This window comes from Chaetura pelagica, unplaced genomic scaffold, assembly GCF_000747805.2.
Source record: "Chaetura pelagica isolate M959 unplaced genomic scaffold, ChaPel_1.0 scaffold185, whole genome shotgun sequence".
Lineage (NCBI taxonomy): Eukaryota > Metazoa > Chordata > Aves > Apodiformes > Apodidae > Chaetura > Chaetura pelagica.
This window is the reverse complement of record NW_009953207.1, coordinates 191,445-205,986: the sequence shown is the minus strand read 5'-3', so window position 1 is coordinate 205,986 and position 14,542 is coordinate 191,445. Positions and strand designations below refer to the sequence as shown.

The 14,542-nt window shown below is 42.0% G+C and overlaps 2 protein-coding genes across 2 annotated transcripts in view; both read left to right on the top strand.

The window, feature by feature from the left end:
• Nucleotides 1–7,962: 7,962 nt before the first annotated feature.
• Nucleotides 7,963–13,763, top strand: LOC104388650 (vertebrate ancient opsin-like). Its single transcript, XM_009997537.1, has 5 exons — nucleotides 7,963–8,323; nucleotides 9,748–9,958; nucleotides 10,519–10,636; nucleotides 11,715–11,954; nucleotides 13,533–13,763. The coding sequence occupies exons 1-5, from the start codon at nucleotides 7,963–7,965 to the stop codon at nucleotides 13,761–13,763; spliced, it is 1,161 nt and encodes a 386-aa protein (XP_009995839.1).
• Nucleotides 13,764–13,831: 68 nt separating this feature from the next.
• CFAP46 (cilia and flagella associated protein 46) overlaps nucleotides 13,832–14,542 on the top strand; it is a 77,181-nt gene continuing 76,470 nt past the window's right edge. Inside the window, exon 1 of the mRNA XM_009997544.1 lies at nucleotides 13,832–13,928. Within this exon, the coding sequence (XP_009995846.1) occupies nucleotides 13,832–13,928 (97 nt within the window). The remainder of the gene's footprint in view (nucleotides 13,929–14,542) is intronic.

The window sequence follows — 14,542 nt, the reverse complement described above, 5'->3', positions numbered from 1 at the left end:
CGTGGCCTCACTGCGTGGCTGCAGCTTGGCCCTGGCTCTGGCTCCCGTGCTGCCCATCCCTTCTCAGGGACACTTCATCGTGATACACTGATAGAAACTGGCTGCATTTCTTATTTGTGTTGTTGTGGTTTTTTGGTGTATTTGGGGACAAAGCAAGCTTGCTTAGATGGACTTTCTTCTGCGTTTGTCACCCCATATGACTACTTCAGAGCAAGACAGCCAAGCTCAGGAAGCAAAGAGAACAGTGTCATGTTTATTATTATGGCTTAAAACTCAGATGGAGATAGGCAGTGTTGAGCCTTTGATGAAGGTTCAAAAGTCTTAGGAAGCTTGTGACTCTGGATGAAAACTTCTTTGCTTGATGTGTAACTATGGATCTATTTGTAACTCCTGCAGATAGTACTTTGTCATTTCAATAGATGCAGTTTCTTTGGCTTTACTAATATCATCTTTTCATATATTTTGCTAATTACTGTGGCTAGTTGTGAAACTTAACTTGGCTTTGGTTTTGAAGTTTTCCTCTGGGTGGGAAAAGTGATGCTTAATGTAATGCACACATTGAACATTTTATTGTACTTTCTCCATAGACTGAGGTGTTATCCTTAAATAGGTAAAGTAATAAGCAGTTATGTGGGACCTGTGCCTGGTGATGATACAGGGTTGTGTCACACAGTTTTGTACACTTTGAATCAAATAAAAGATACTCCATAAAAGATACACAGACATGGTATTTTGTCAACTGGCAGATGGGGATTTAGTGTCTTTCCTTGGGAATTTCTGGGGTAGGTGTGAACACTTACAACACCATAAATCTGATATTATGGAATTCAGCCATGAGAGAATTATTTGGGCCCAAGTAAGTATAAATAAATCTGAGCAGAAGACAAGGTTATGCTGTGTTTGATTTATATCATGCTAATGGCCAGGAGACCTGCATGGTTAAACAAGGAACTGCTAGGCAAACTCAAGTGGAAAAAGAGGATCTATGGATCACAGAAGGAGGGGCTGGCCACTTGGGAAGAACGTAGGATTGTTGTCAGAGGATGTAGGGAGGCAATTAGGAAAGCTAAGGCCTCCTTGGAACTAAACCTTGCTAGTGAGGTCAAAGGGCCAGGCTTTTTTCAGTGATGTCCAGTGATAGGACAAGGGGCAAAGGGTGCAAACTGGAGCATAGGAGGTTCCACGTAGACATCAGAAAAAACTCCTTTACTGTGAGAGTAACAGAGCCCTGGGACAGGCTGCCCAGAGAGGCTGTGGAGTCTCCTTCTCTGAAGACATTCAAACCCACCTGGACACGTTCCTGTGTGATGTGCTCTGGGTGATCCTGCTCTGGCAGGGGGGTTGGACTGGATGGTCTTTCCAGGTCCCTTCCAACCCCTCAGGTTCTGTGATTCTGTGTAATGAGGTACCACTGGGCACGTAGTGGCTCTTACTGATTTTTGTTTCATCAAATAATTGCTTTGGAAAACTACTTGAGGAACTGGAGGCAGTCCTGAACTTAGAGTCTACTAATGTGCATGAATGTTCAAATTCAGGTTTTAAGTAGAAAGCAGGAGATGGTCACTATTTCTTATCCACAGCTGGTTGTGAACATTTAGCTAAGCAGATGTGACAAAGTGCACAGGGCAGTGGTGGTCATGCTGCTTCAGAATAGTCAGTATTTTTAGAAATTGCAAGTATGTAAAAATATTTCCCTTATTTCAGTACCATAATTACAGGTACTACAAATAAACTGAATTTGAAGTTTTGGTAGGACACTGACATATTTTGGATTAGCTCAAACAATGCAGACCAGGTGTGGTCTGGGCAAAGCACAGGGAACAAACAGCCTGCAAAAGAACAGCCAGGGTGCTCATGGGGCACTTCAACCACCCCGGTATCTGTTGGCAAGAACAAGCCTTTCCTGCTCACAGCAAGAAGAGGTTAGCTGTATGGACAGATGTGCTTCTGACCGTTGCACAAGCCCATCCCAAATCTAGACAGCATGGACTTAGAATCCAGGTTCTGGTACCTACCAAAAATAAATAAATAAATAAATGAAGTAATGACCACCAAATATTTCACATGCTCAGCACAAGCTATGAATTTCTGAACTGGAGCCAAAAGTACTTGACATCCTGGATCCAAGTTTTTGTCTTGGCTTAATTGTGAAGTAGCTTTTAATATGGGCAGCAGAGAGGGATCTGAACAAACATCTTTGTCAAAGAACGTCAGCTTTCAGGGATAGTGGGACTTGGAGTCCAATATGAAAGTCTAGGCCTGCTCCTAAAGGAGCTTAAAATTGCCTTCCTGGCACTGATGCTAGCCTGGTGCATACTGTGGCTGTGAATGCTGCCCACATTCTGAGGCTGCCTCTTTGCTCTCCTCACCTCCACAGCTGCAAGGAGAATGTTAACATGTCAGTGTGTTTGGTTTGGTAAATGGAGCAGATCGCAGGTCACAGGGGCTTTTCTGTAAAAATTTTAAGTGTTTAAAAAAATTATGTGAATGAGCAGAAGACACTTAGGTTTGGGGTTGTTTCTGGGATTTTTACTCAGTTTTTATTTGTCACCTAATTGATCAATGAACGTGTGAGCTGAACACTTCTGAGCCTGCAGGGACTTCTCTGCTCGGTCTTTGTGATATAGAACTGACTGCAGTGCTCACATAAATCTTCATGAAACCAGTTTTACAGCCTCATATCTTTTATTGTTTTTCTTGAACAGTAAGAAAAGGAAATTAATGTGTCTGTTGTCTTTTGCCAGCAGCAAACAGCTGTAGAGTGAGAAAATGTTGCCTCTCTGCTGGAAGGAGTACAAAAATCACCTTGTGGCCTGCTGCTGCCTGAGCTCTAGCCATGACAAAAATTGGACTTTGCTACCAAAATTAAGTTTAAATTTAGTGTTGTAGAAAGAGTTTGTGATGGTTATAGTAGAAATAGAGAGGGGTTTGTGTGTTTATTTTTGTTCTCCTTTTTTGTGTGTGCAGAGATTTTATCTTGCTGCTGTTACATTAATTGTTCAGGGCAGAGCCAGCTCAAGCCTTCCCAAGGGCATGGAAAGGACTCACTGCTGCTGCATCAAGGGTGGGGACAGATTAATTTTTGGAGGAGGTTCTCAGTTTGGTACCACTTCCACTCTCCACAGTCTCTCCAAATGTCCTTCTCTGGAGTGTCAACAGATAAGTATAATGTGAAAGCAAATAAGTGAAAAACTCAAAAATCAGTGGAAAAACTTTCATAGTGACAGCAAAATTTCAGTCAGAATCAGTAAAAGGATAAAATAACTGCCTTTTACTTGATTGCTTTTCTGCAGTGCCCAAGGAACAGTGTTTAACTGTTCTTTGCAAAGTGCTGTGCTATCATAAATTAAACAGTCTTAACCTGCTCAGATGAGGTGCCAAGCTATAAGATATTGGTAACATGTCTTAAGCAAATACAGCTTGTTAACTAATTATTTCCTTTTCTAATGCTCTCTATGTGCTTGGTTTGGGTTTTTGGTTTGTGGGGGGCTTTTTGCCTTTTTTAAAAATTTGAATTAGTTTCTTAGTTAATAGAACATGGGGGTTTTTTATCTACCAGCTTTGTTACATAATGCTGGCTACTGAAATTCCTGCAGCTATGCTGGTATCTCTTCCAGTGTAGAACACCACCTTTGTACACAGCTTTTACCTTCAGAGAAGAGGAAATCCCCACTCTTGTTCTTTTGATGAGCAAGAAAACAAAATAATTTCTCCAACTTGTTTTTCTGAGAACAGACTTCAAGTGTGTAACTGCTGGCTTTCAGTAACTGTGAGAAAATAAAACTGCAGCTAAAAAAATAAAATAAAATAAACTGATAGGGGAAATCAGTTTTAAAAAACAGGTGCCAGCATCTGGAGTACTCTCTGTACAGGCACACTCACAAACTGACCCCCTAGAAACAAATGGTTCCGTGATGAAACCTGTTCAAGTGGAAAACCAAATGTTGGTGAAGATTTTTTTGCATTGGCTCTTGGATGTTCAGACAAAGTTTCCTCCCGTAGAAGACTCTGAATGGATATGAAGGTACTTCACAATATCTTGTAAATATAGTACTGTACAGGAGTTAGAACTCACTCTTCTGCTCCCACTTGTGATGGAATGTTCTGAATGGTTTTGGTTTACTCAGGCAGCAGGAGAATATTTGTCTAAATTTCCAGAATTTTCACTGAAGAGTGAATCCATTTCCTACACTCAAGTTTCAACAGTTTCTAAAAGAATGTGGGGCTCTATTGAGAGCAGGTAAATGAGATTGATCACTGAAGTCCTGTGACAGGGTTCTCAAGCAAAGTCTGCCATTAGGTTTCCTAAGTGCTTTCCTTGAACCTCCCCAGATAGAAAAAGGTTAAATGTATCCCTATAATAAACTAGGTTTATAACTTAAAATGAATGTGAAGCAGTATTTTTTTTTTATTTTTTTTTTCTTAGCTTAAAAACAAACAACCTCAAACCTTTACAGAGGGTTGTAAAGCACAAGATGAGGTTGCTCTGAGAAGCTGTGGAGCCTCCATCCCTAGAGACATACAAAACTGGACACAATCCTGGACAGCCTGCTCTGGCTGCCCCTGCTTTGAGCAAGGGGCTGGACCTGACCTCTCCAGGGGTCCCTGCCAGCCTCAGCCCTTTTGTGCTTCAGTGATTAATTTGGCTCAGCAAAAGCCTATTTGCTCATGTGATCTAAGGGCTATAATTTCTAGGTTTGTAATGTAATCTGTAATAATCTCTATGCATAAATCACCATTATTTCTGATTAATTTTTAATTTAAACTAAATGCTTGTGCATTCTTTTCAACTTCTCCTCTGCTGAAGGCAGAACAAAATGTGGCCTTACTATATGTCTTACTAGATGTAGTGAAATATGTTCTTATATTCCTTTTAGAGATATGCAGTTGGAATGGCATCGAGCACAGCACATTGAAAAATCAATGTAAATACGCTTAATTCCAAAGTCACTCATAGACGTCATTTGTTGCTGGGTTTAATAACTTATTTACCCAGCATGTAATGGAAAAGACTGATTTCTATCTGATAGGTTTGAAATTTTACCCTGCTTTGAACTGGATTATTTTCCCTCAAGCCTCTCAAGGCCATATACTGTGCGCCTCTTCTGCTTCCTACAAAACACCTGTACAGCAGAAAATACTGTTTGCTCTAATTAAATGTGACTAAACCACATCCTTCTTGGTGACAGTGCAAATCTTTCACCTTCACTTTGAGGAGTGAAGGCCACTGCTATCATTAGATGGCAGCATGTTCAGACTGGCTATCACGTGCTCAGGAGCTGAGAGAACCAATTCAAGTGCACCCCTTGAAATATCACACTGACTTTACAGCTTATTTCTCTGTTTGTGTCTTGTGGGAATGGTAAATTCGGGGCTAACTCACTAACTGCCACGTACAGTTTCAGGCACCAGATTTGTCTCAGTTAGCACAGTTCTTGTCATCCCAATTTTGTCTTCCAGCTGGAATTACTGCAGGCATGTTCACAAGTGCTGTTCATTACCTGGCCTCTTCACCTCCCTGACCAGATGTTTCCTGCTCCAACCAGCACCAGTTTAGCTGTAGCCTGAAGCTGTTTTATTGTCTACCAGCTTTCGTCTTCACATGAAGTGCTAGTCAGGAGCACCTCTGCCACGGAGGCAAGTCGTGTGTCACCTCTGGCCAAGACAGTGCACGATGCAGTAGATCAGGTGTGCGAGATACAGCAAACAGGGACTCCTCAGGTCCCATGTCTTCCAAGGTTATCAACAACCTTTCAGCATATGGGAGTCCAGGAAAAATAATTTTGCACTAATGGAAAACAAGACCTTAATAAAAGGAGCTAAAGGTCTTGTGATATAATGCTGGAGAGCAGCTGTCTCTCTAAATGGAGGCTACAAGACCTGAGACACTCCAGTTCTCCCTGCGCTCATCAGGCAATGCTTTGTCTTTCTAAATTAATCTGATACTGGTTTCAGAAAAAGTCTCACAACAAGATTGGGAAAAAAAATCCATCTCTGTAATAAATTAAAAGAAAAAAGGCCTGCAGTGCAAGAGGGGTAGCAAATATAGAGCAAAGTAGCAAATGCCAACTTGTGATGCTGAAATAAGTGCAACTGCTGTAGGTCACAGAGAATCACTTTCAGTGATAAGCTGACCTGCTGAGAAACAAGCAAAACCAAGACAGTATGGGAATATTTTAAAAGGATTTTAAACAAAGAGGAATCACAAGGTAAAGGAAAGAGAATGCATTTAAAGTGTAATCAAAATCATAACTCATACAAACAATTTGAACCATGTGACAGCATAAACCAAGAACAAAATAACTGGAAACCAATTGTTACCCATTCTTTAAAGGGGTGTCAATGTACAGTCACTAGACTGGTACCTTAAGAGAAGTCCAAATACTACCTTCTCTGTAGTGTGCTAAGATTCAGGGTTCTAGTTTCATTCTGAAACCCACAAGAAGTTAAAATAGTGTATAATTTCAAACAATGTAATGTTCAACCTTGATTTTAAAGCTGTGGTCTGAGTCTTCTGCTGTAGTATATAGGCAGTGGAGCTATGCTGCACCATGCCATACAGGGACCTGCTGGAGGCATTCTGATGTTGCTGTGTGTTGATCCTTCTTTTATTTATGACACTTGGAATTTTTTACTATTCCTGTTGAATAAGTATTATTTTGCTGTTATCTTTCCTTTTCAGTTGAGTATGTACTAAATATTTTAAAACACCTTTGTTATTTTGGTTGTGGTAAGTAGGAGGTAGTGTTTTCACTCATTTTGACTCTCACTCTAGCTCCTGTTTGTTTACTGATGTGTTGTATATGATGCATATCTGAAATGTGAACTCTCCAAAATGGGAACTGGATTGCTGTTGTATTTTTGGCTGTGGTTAATACTCTGGGGCTCTGATTAGCAATTACGGTCCCCAGGAATTATCACACAACACAGCTGAATGATTTTCATATTCTTGATTTGTAGGATAGTTACTGGCAGCCCTTTAGAATGGGGACAATGGAATATCTGTCACAACATTGTGTCTCATTAGGCTGTAGAGATGACTGAGCTATTCACCTTGGGAAGCAAACAAGTAACCCTAACTGCTAATGATTATTAGAGTTCAGATAGATCCAGTCATTTTTATCAACAATCTATGACTAGCTCTTAATTTTCCTGCTGTTGACATGCTGTAAAACTCTATCTTTAAAATACTGTTTGTGCGTCTTTGAGTTTTTACTACTAAAGCTGCAGTTACAATCGTTATGCCTTCAGCAGGCATAACATCTATACTATCTTGGGTAGAAGGTGAAATTCCACTGAGCAGCCTGGAAAAGGTGGTTATTTTGGAGGCTCAGTCCCGAGGCCACAGGCAGGCAAGGGGCTGTGGTGCAGTCTCGCTGCCTGCTTGGCAGCTGCTCTGGTCGCCCCCCTTCATCTCTCACCCTCTTCCCAGAGAAGAGTCAGGTGGGAACCTCCCCTGCTGTGCTCCAGCAGGCAGGGCAGGAGGAGGATCCCTCCACCCTTGCTATTAACAACGGGAAAGCTCATTTTGACAGTGCTGGAAGTCAGGGAGGGTGCCAAGCAAATGCTTTCGTTGTCCCCACAGAGTAGGGTATGATCTGATTTCAGCACTGCTGTTGGCTGATGCAGGAGGAGGACACCTGCAGCTTCTGTAGCTGGGTTTCATTACAGATAACCACACAGCAGGAGCAGGAGAGAGGCAGGAGACTGCTGGCAGAGAGAAGCAGAAGTTGCTTTGAGAGATTTTTCTCACTCATCCCAGATCCCACATTTCCTGCATGCTACTAAACTTTCCTCTGACCAAACCTTTGTTTCCTGGACTATTACTGGAAGGCAGAAGCATGGAGAATTTGTTCGCACTTCTGTTGCAGACAGTAATTTTCTCCTTTTAATCCTGAACATTACTTAGAGATTAGACACTCCAGCATTATACAGTATATTTTTGCTAGTGAGAAAGAAAAAATGGATGCATTCAGAGCACCTGAAAATGAGTCGCTGTTGTCCAGTTCCTCTGGTCCTGCCAAATGGGATCCCTTTCATCGTCCCTTGGACTCCATCCAGCCCTGGCACTTCAGGCTTCTGGCAGCAGTCATGTTGGTGGTGACCTCCCTGTCGCTTGCTGAGAACCTGGCTGTAATCCTGGTAACTTTTAAGTTCAAGCAATTGAGACAACCTGTCAATTACGTTATAGTCAATCTGTCTGTGGCTGATTTCCTAGTCTCACTGACTGGTGGCACCATCAGCTTCTTAACAAATCTGAAAGGTTATTTTTATATGGGATACTGGGCTTGTGTACTGGAAGGATTTGCTGTCACATTTTTTGGTAAGCTTGATTTTATTTGTACTTGTATGTTCTTTTACTTCATCTTCCTTCAATATCCTGTATTAGCTATCCTGCAGCTACCAGGGCACTGTGACTGTGCATGCTTTTGGACTCACTGGTTCTATCCCCAGTTACATTATATAGTGGATCTCACGTGTGAGCGAACAACTCATACCACTATCTCTGCTATACAGCAGGGGCTTGTTGCGCATATGCTGATCATTTAGTATGTGCAATATAATGAGGAAAAGCTTGCTAATAGAATAATAGCATTGTGGGGGTTTTGGTAAAGAACGTCGGGGAAAAAAAATCACTGTAACTGTTTTCAGAGTTTGTATTTAGGTGTGTGTTTATATGGATACGTAAGAGAGAGAAAAAGAGTGAGTGGCTGCTCTTAAACTGTGGAAAATGACAGAACACAGAAACATGTTGGATTAGGCACCCTCCAGTGGTCTGAGGAGCCAGATCACACCTGCAGCAGTCACTCCACACACCCACAGCGTTTGGTGATTCTTTTTCTTGGCTTTGTTTTACTAACTACACACAAAGTATTAGAAATACTCTAAAAGGGAAAATGCTCACCACATTGCTCCCAGTCTAAATACACCTCTGCAGAATAAATGGGAAATCAGTTAAAAATGGGACATCTGCTGGAGACAGACACTCATTCCTGCCTCCCTGTTCCTGTTGCTGAAGCTGCATAGCAAAGACAGGCTCCTAACGCTTGTCACTGCTCTGAATCAGACACACTGCTGGTCCTCAGCCTGGAAAGGAGTCCCACAGTCTCTGTGAGGCTGGCTCAGCTACACAGAGGGAATGTCAGTGAGAGACGATGCTGCCAAATCAGTTTGTGGCACCTTAGCCATATCCCATGGAGAATGATCAGGCTGCTTCAAGATTCTGGTGGCCAACCAGTGATAGGTGACTAATAAACTAATAATTTGATGCAAGACAGTGTTTTGCAAAGATGTGTTGAAGATACATATTGTTAATTTGGAAGCTACACATAATTTCAGCTTTTCAGAGTAGAATGAAGAAGTAATTGTCAGTTAAATTACCCAATTTTGCTTTATTTTGTAGTCATTGTACTGTAGACTTGTGCTCTTAATAAGTATTACAGTAATGCACATAAATTGCACATCCTTTAATAACCTGGGTTGATGGAAAAGGTGCCTGATGTGGTGGGTGGTCAGACGCTGGAACAGGTTGTCCAGAAGCGGTTGTGGAGTCTCCATCTGTGGAGATACCCAAAAACCCACCTGAACTAATCCTGGAGAATGAGCTGTATGGACTGTGCTTGGGTGCATGTGTATTTTGAACAAGATGACCTCCAGAGTTGCCTTTCAGCATAAACAATTCTGTGGTGTGGGAAGTTTGTTTCTCAGTGAATCCACCTGGTTTCTGATGGTGTTTCCTTGCTGCAGGCATCGTTGCTCTCTGGTCTCTTGCTCTCCTGGCGTTCGAGCGGTACGTTGTGATCTGCCGCCCGCTAGGACATCTGCGCCTGAGAGGGAAGCATGCAGCCCTGGGCATCGCCTTCGTGTGGGCCTTCTCCTTCATTTGGACCATCCCACCAACAATGGGTTGGAGCAGTTACACCACCAGTAAGATTGGAACTACTTGTGAGCCTAACTGGTAAGGCCGCTCTTGCTGAGTATGGTAAAGAAATGAAGCTTGAAGCTCAGGATGTCTCAGGGGCAGGAGTTGAAAGGGAAGGTTTAAAGATGATGTACATCTCTGCAAAGATGGATGTAAAGAAAGTTGTAACAAAACTGAATAAAATTAGCCAAGAACAGGTTAAAAAAAATTAAAAGAGGGGCTTCCACCTCTAATGAAAAGAACAATCCTGTACCTTGTGCTTTTTGTCAGGATTCAAAGAGGACCAAGAGATTGCTCAGAAGACTGGTAAAAGCCCTTAGCAGCCTGGTCTGACTCCAGTCTGAGCAGCAGGTTGGCCTGTGTGTCCCTTCCCACCTGGACAGTCCTACAGTCTGTGACACCGTGTCATAGGATCCTGTCCTAGCTCACGGCCAGGGAGATGGCCCAGGGCTCCATCTGGGAATAAGGCCAGAGTTGGAAAGGGAAAACTTAAAATAAAAACAGGTGACTAAAATACTAGTGACAGCTTTGAAGAGAAAAATTAATACCTCAAGAAAATAATAACACATTAGTAACACACAATGTGTTTTATACAGGTACTCGGGGACTTATGCTGACCATACATACATTATTGCATTCTTCACCACCTGTTTTATGGTGCCTTTATCAGTGATTTTGGTATCCTATGGAAAACTGATACGGAAGCTAAGAAAGGTAAAAAGAAGCACTGGCAAGTAAACTTTTAAAATGTGCATGTAGGCAAATATCTGGAATTTTTGTATTCTATTTTCTATCAAGATCAGTCATAAGCAGATCAAATGTCCAGGCAGCAAATGCACTGTTATCATCCCTTCTTGTATAATTATCTTACACACAGAAATTCATGCTGTGACTAGAAATTATTTTCCAGCGTGCAGTCTGCACCACTATCAGTACATCTCATTAGCCAAATACCATACAAATGAAAGAATATCTGCCTCAAAAAAAAGGAAACAGAATGACCGAATTGTGCTGGAACTCAGTGATGTTTCTTAAGACTCAAATCAGATAAATCAGAATTTAGCTTAAAGTGACTGCATTTGTAAATTTTAAGTGTGTTGGCTAATACTCTACTACATATACATGCAGCATAAGATATGTAGCATTTGTAAATAATGTAATGCTTTTCAGTAAATAAAATACTAGATTGTCCAGGAGCATCTAAAATTGAGAAATGCTTTTGGATTGTATTTAATTATTATGTTGACCTGATCCAAAAGAGAATCTACAAAAATTGAAAGACAATAGAACAGGAAAATTCCTATTGTGGGATAGGATTTTTGGACAATATTTTCAGACAATATTGTTACTTCTATTTACTGCCTTGTCACCTCACTAATAAATTGAGTAAGTTCTTCAATTTACTGATGTTTGTAATGTATTTGGAATAGTCAAATGCTTGTATTTATGTGGAGTGGTTTTTTTCTGACTAAAAGCAGGAGGGAAATACAAAAGCTGTTGTATTTTCTCATTAGAAAATAGAGTTTGGATCACATGTACTTCGACACTGTGATTCCTGTCAGTGGATTTTTCCAAGGTGGAGGAGCTGAAATGCCTGGGGGAGGTTGGTCTGGGTGTGGAGCACAGGCTGCTTGCCAGGCTGTGTGTGCCTGCAGCACAGGCTGTGGCTGCTCCCAGTGCTGGTGGTCGGGGAGCAGGGTCTGCAGGGGATCTGTGCTTCTAGCAGGGCTCACTCAGTTCACTGGTCAGAGGCCTTGTAGTTTGCTTTCTAGAAGCTTCCATCTTTTTACAGGTGTCAGATATGCAGGGCAGGCTGGGAGCTGCCAGGAAACCTGAAAGACAAGTGACTCGGATGGTTGTGGTGATGATCGTTGCCTTTCTCATCTGCTGGGCGCCCTACGCCGCCTTTTCTATCCTGGTCACTGCAAACCCCTCCATCGAGCTGGACCCTCGACTGGCAGCAGTTCCAGCTTTCTTTTCCAAAACAGCTACAGTTTATAATCCAATTATTTATGTCTTCATGAACAAACAGGTACTGTATGCTCTCAAAGAGTCTTTAACACTCATATCTTGTCATTTTGTCTTGTTTATAATGGATCATTTCTACCTACCTACATGTTAGTTAACTAGCATTGCAATATCCAGCATTTAGAACAAAAAAAACAACAAAAAAAGTCACTGTATATGTATATACCTACCTGCTGGAAGGAAGTGCAAGCCTCTCTGCATTATTAAAATATGAGCATTAATTATTATCAGTTTAGAGATTATAAAGAAAAATCAGCCAGTAGTGAACATCAGTTAGTTTTTTGTATGAAAATTCTATTTTCAAGACTATCCCAGTGCGTTGTTTGTTGTTCTTTGGGAATGCACCACAGAATCACAGAATCTTAGGGGTTGGAAGGGACCTGGAAAGATCATCCAGTCCTACCCCCCTGCCAGAGCAGGATCACCTAGAGTACATCACACATGAACGTGCCCAGGTGGGTTTTGAATGTCTCCAGAGAAAGACTCCACAGCCTCTCTGGGCAACCTGGCCCAGGGCTCTGTCACTCTCACAGGAAATACGTTTTTTCTGATGTTTACATGAAACCTCCTGTGTTCCAGTTTGCCCCCATTGCCCCTAGACATCACTGAAACACACATTGCACTAGACATCAATGAACAAAGCCTGGCTCTGTCCTCCTGACACTTGCCCTTAACATATTTGTAAACACTGATGAGGTTGCCCCTCAGTCTCCTCTTCTCCAAGCTAAAAAGACCCAGCTCCCTCAGCCTTTCCTCATCAGGGAGATAATCCATTCCATCATATTTGTGGCTTACCAGTGAGTTGACTTTGAGGTGGGGTGGCAGTTTGCAGTAGGTTGAGTTTGTGTCAGGGGAAATGCTGCATTTTTGCCTGTGTGTACAGGAAGGCACTATGTGTGCCTATAGGACAGGGAGCTGCCTTCTCTGGAATGGGGCCAGAGACTTGCATGCAGAGTACTGGCAAGGGGATGAACCAGAGATATGTGTTCAGTGAGGTAACAGGCATGAGAATAAACTTGAATAATTTATGCAATGAATGTAGCTACTAAGAGTGGTGGTGTCAAGCAGAGTGTGAGTGAAAAGCAGAAAAACAAAGTGACTGTTGAATAGGAAGTGATGAATACATTTATTTATCCAGTCCTGCATAGAGAGCTGTTGCTCACATCTTATGGAAAGTACCTGACCTCCCAATACTTGACAGATGTATGCTGGTCCTACCCTGCTCATGAATATGAATAACATGGAAAAAACATCTTTGAATACCTGGGTATTAGCATAGGAAAGCAACTCCTGAGCCTGGAGAAATGACCTGTTCTGTTCATTAGATGTGGTTAGTAAGAAGCAGAAAAAGAAAATTAACTTTTAGAATAAGATTTTCCAGTAGTCTGGATCTTTTTAAACATTATTATTTCTCAGTTTTAGAGTTCTTCATGGTGGCACAGGCAAGCATATTTTATGGGGCTATTTCTTGATATTCCCAAGTGAGTTATGAGAGAATTTCCAAGAGTTGTAGCTATGACACAGACTGCTTGATAGAAAATTCCTTGTGTTTTGATTGATGTTCTTTTTTTCAACTTTCTAGTTCAGGAAGTGTCTGATTCAGATGTTCAGCTGCAGTGCCAGAGAAGCTGCAGAGTCCAACATGAACCCAGCTTCAGAGAAAGCAGTGCTAACCCAGGACAAAAGAGGCAGTGAGATGTCCACCATGGCAGTACATAGCACTGTTTCCAAGAGGAAGATGGGAGAAGAACACAGGAACTGCTGGACCTTTGCTCAGTTGAAAGCTTCAGAAAACAAAATCTGTCCCATGTAGGGTGTGAGATGTGGTCACTGGTGCAGTGCTGCAGTCTATGTCTTTGGAACTGCCACTTAATACAAAACATGTTGTCAGGGGCCCATGGTGCTGCTGTGGACACCAGGCTCCTGAGTGCATGTGAGTGTCCTGGCTCTGCAGCTGCAGCCAAACAGCAGCCAGAAGGTGAGTCCCTTGCCCCACCATGTTCCCCTGCCCAGCACAGCCTGCTTGCTCCTGGCAGTAACAGCAGGGAGCCAGTGTTGCTGTCATGTAGCACAGTAAGGACAGGAGAGTTTCACACTGAGGACAAGCAGCTGCTTGGTCAGCTGGACAAAAACGTGAAGTGGCACATGGCTTTTAATATGCTAATGGCCAAGTCAGTAATATATGGCACACAGCTGACTTGGCTTCAACTGATGGAGGTTCCGGGAGGAACAAGTCTGAGTGCTATTTTGATTTCTTTGGGTTTTTTTTACTAAAAAAGCAGAGGAAAAGGCTTCTACGCTTATGCCAGTCCTAGATGAGAACCTTTATCCAGGTCATTAAAAACTCCAGCAGCTTGGACAAGCCATCCAGACTCCCAACCACTATTTTATCAAAACAAGTCCTATCAAGAGCTGTTAAAATCCTCTCTCTGCATTCCCTCTTTGCCAACAAAATCTTCTGTGCTCCTGGCAACTTTTGATGTAAATTAATTGTGACTGGATGATTGTTGTAGGTCTCTTCTAACTGAACTAGTAACTCAACTTTAGAAGAGAAGTTAGTAGGGTGTAGGAAAGTGCAACTGTGCAGGAATG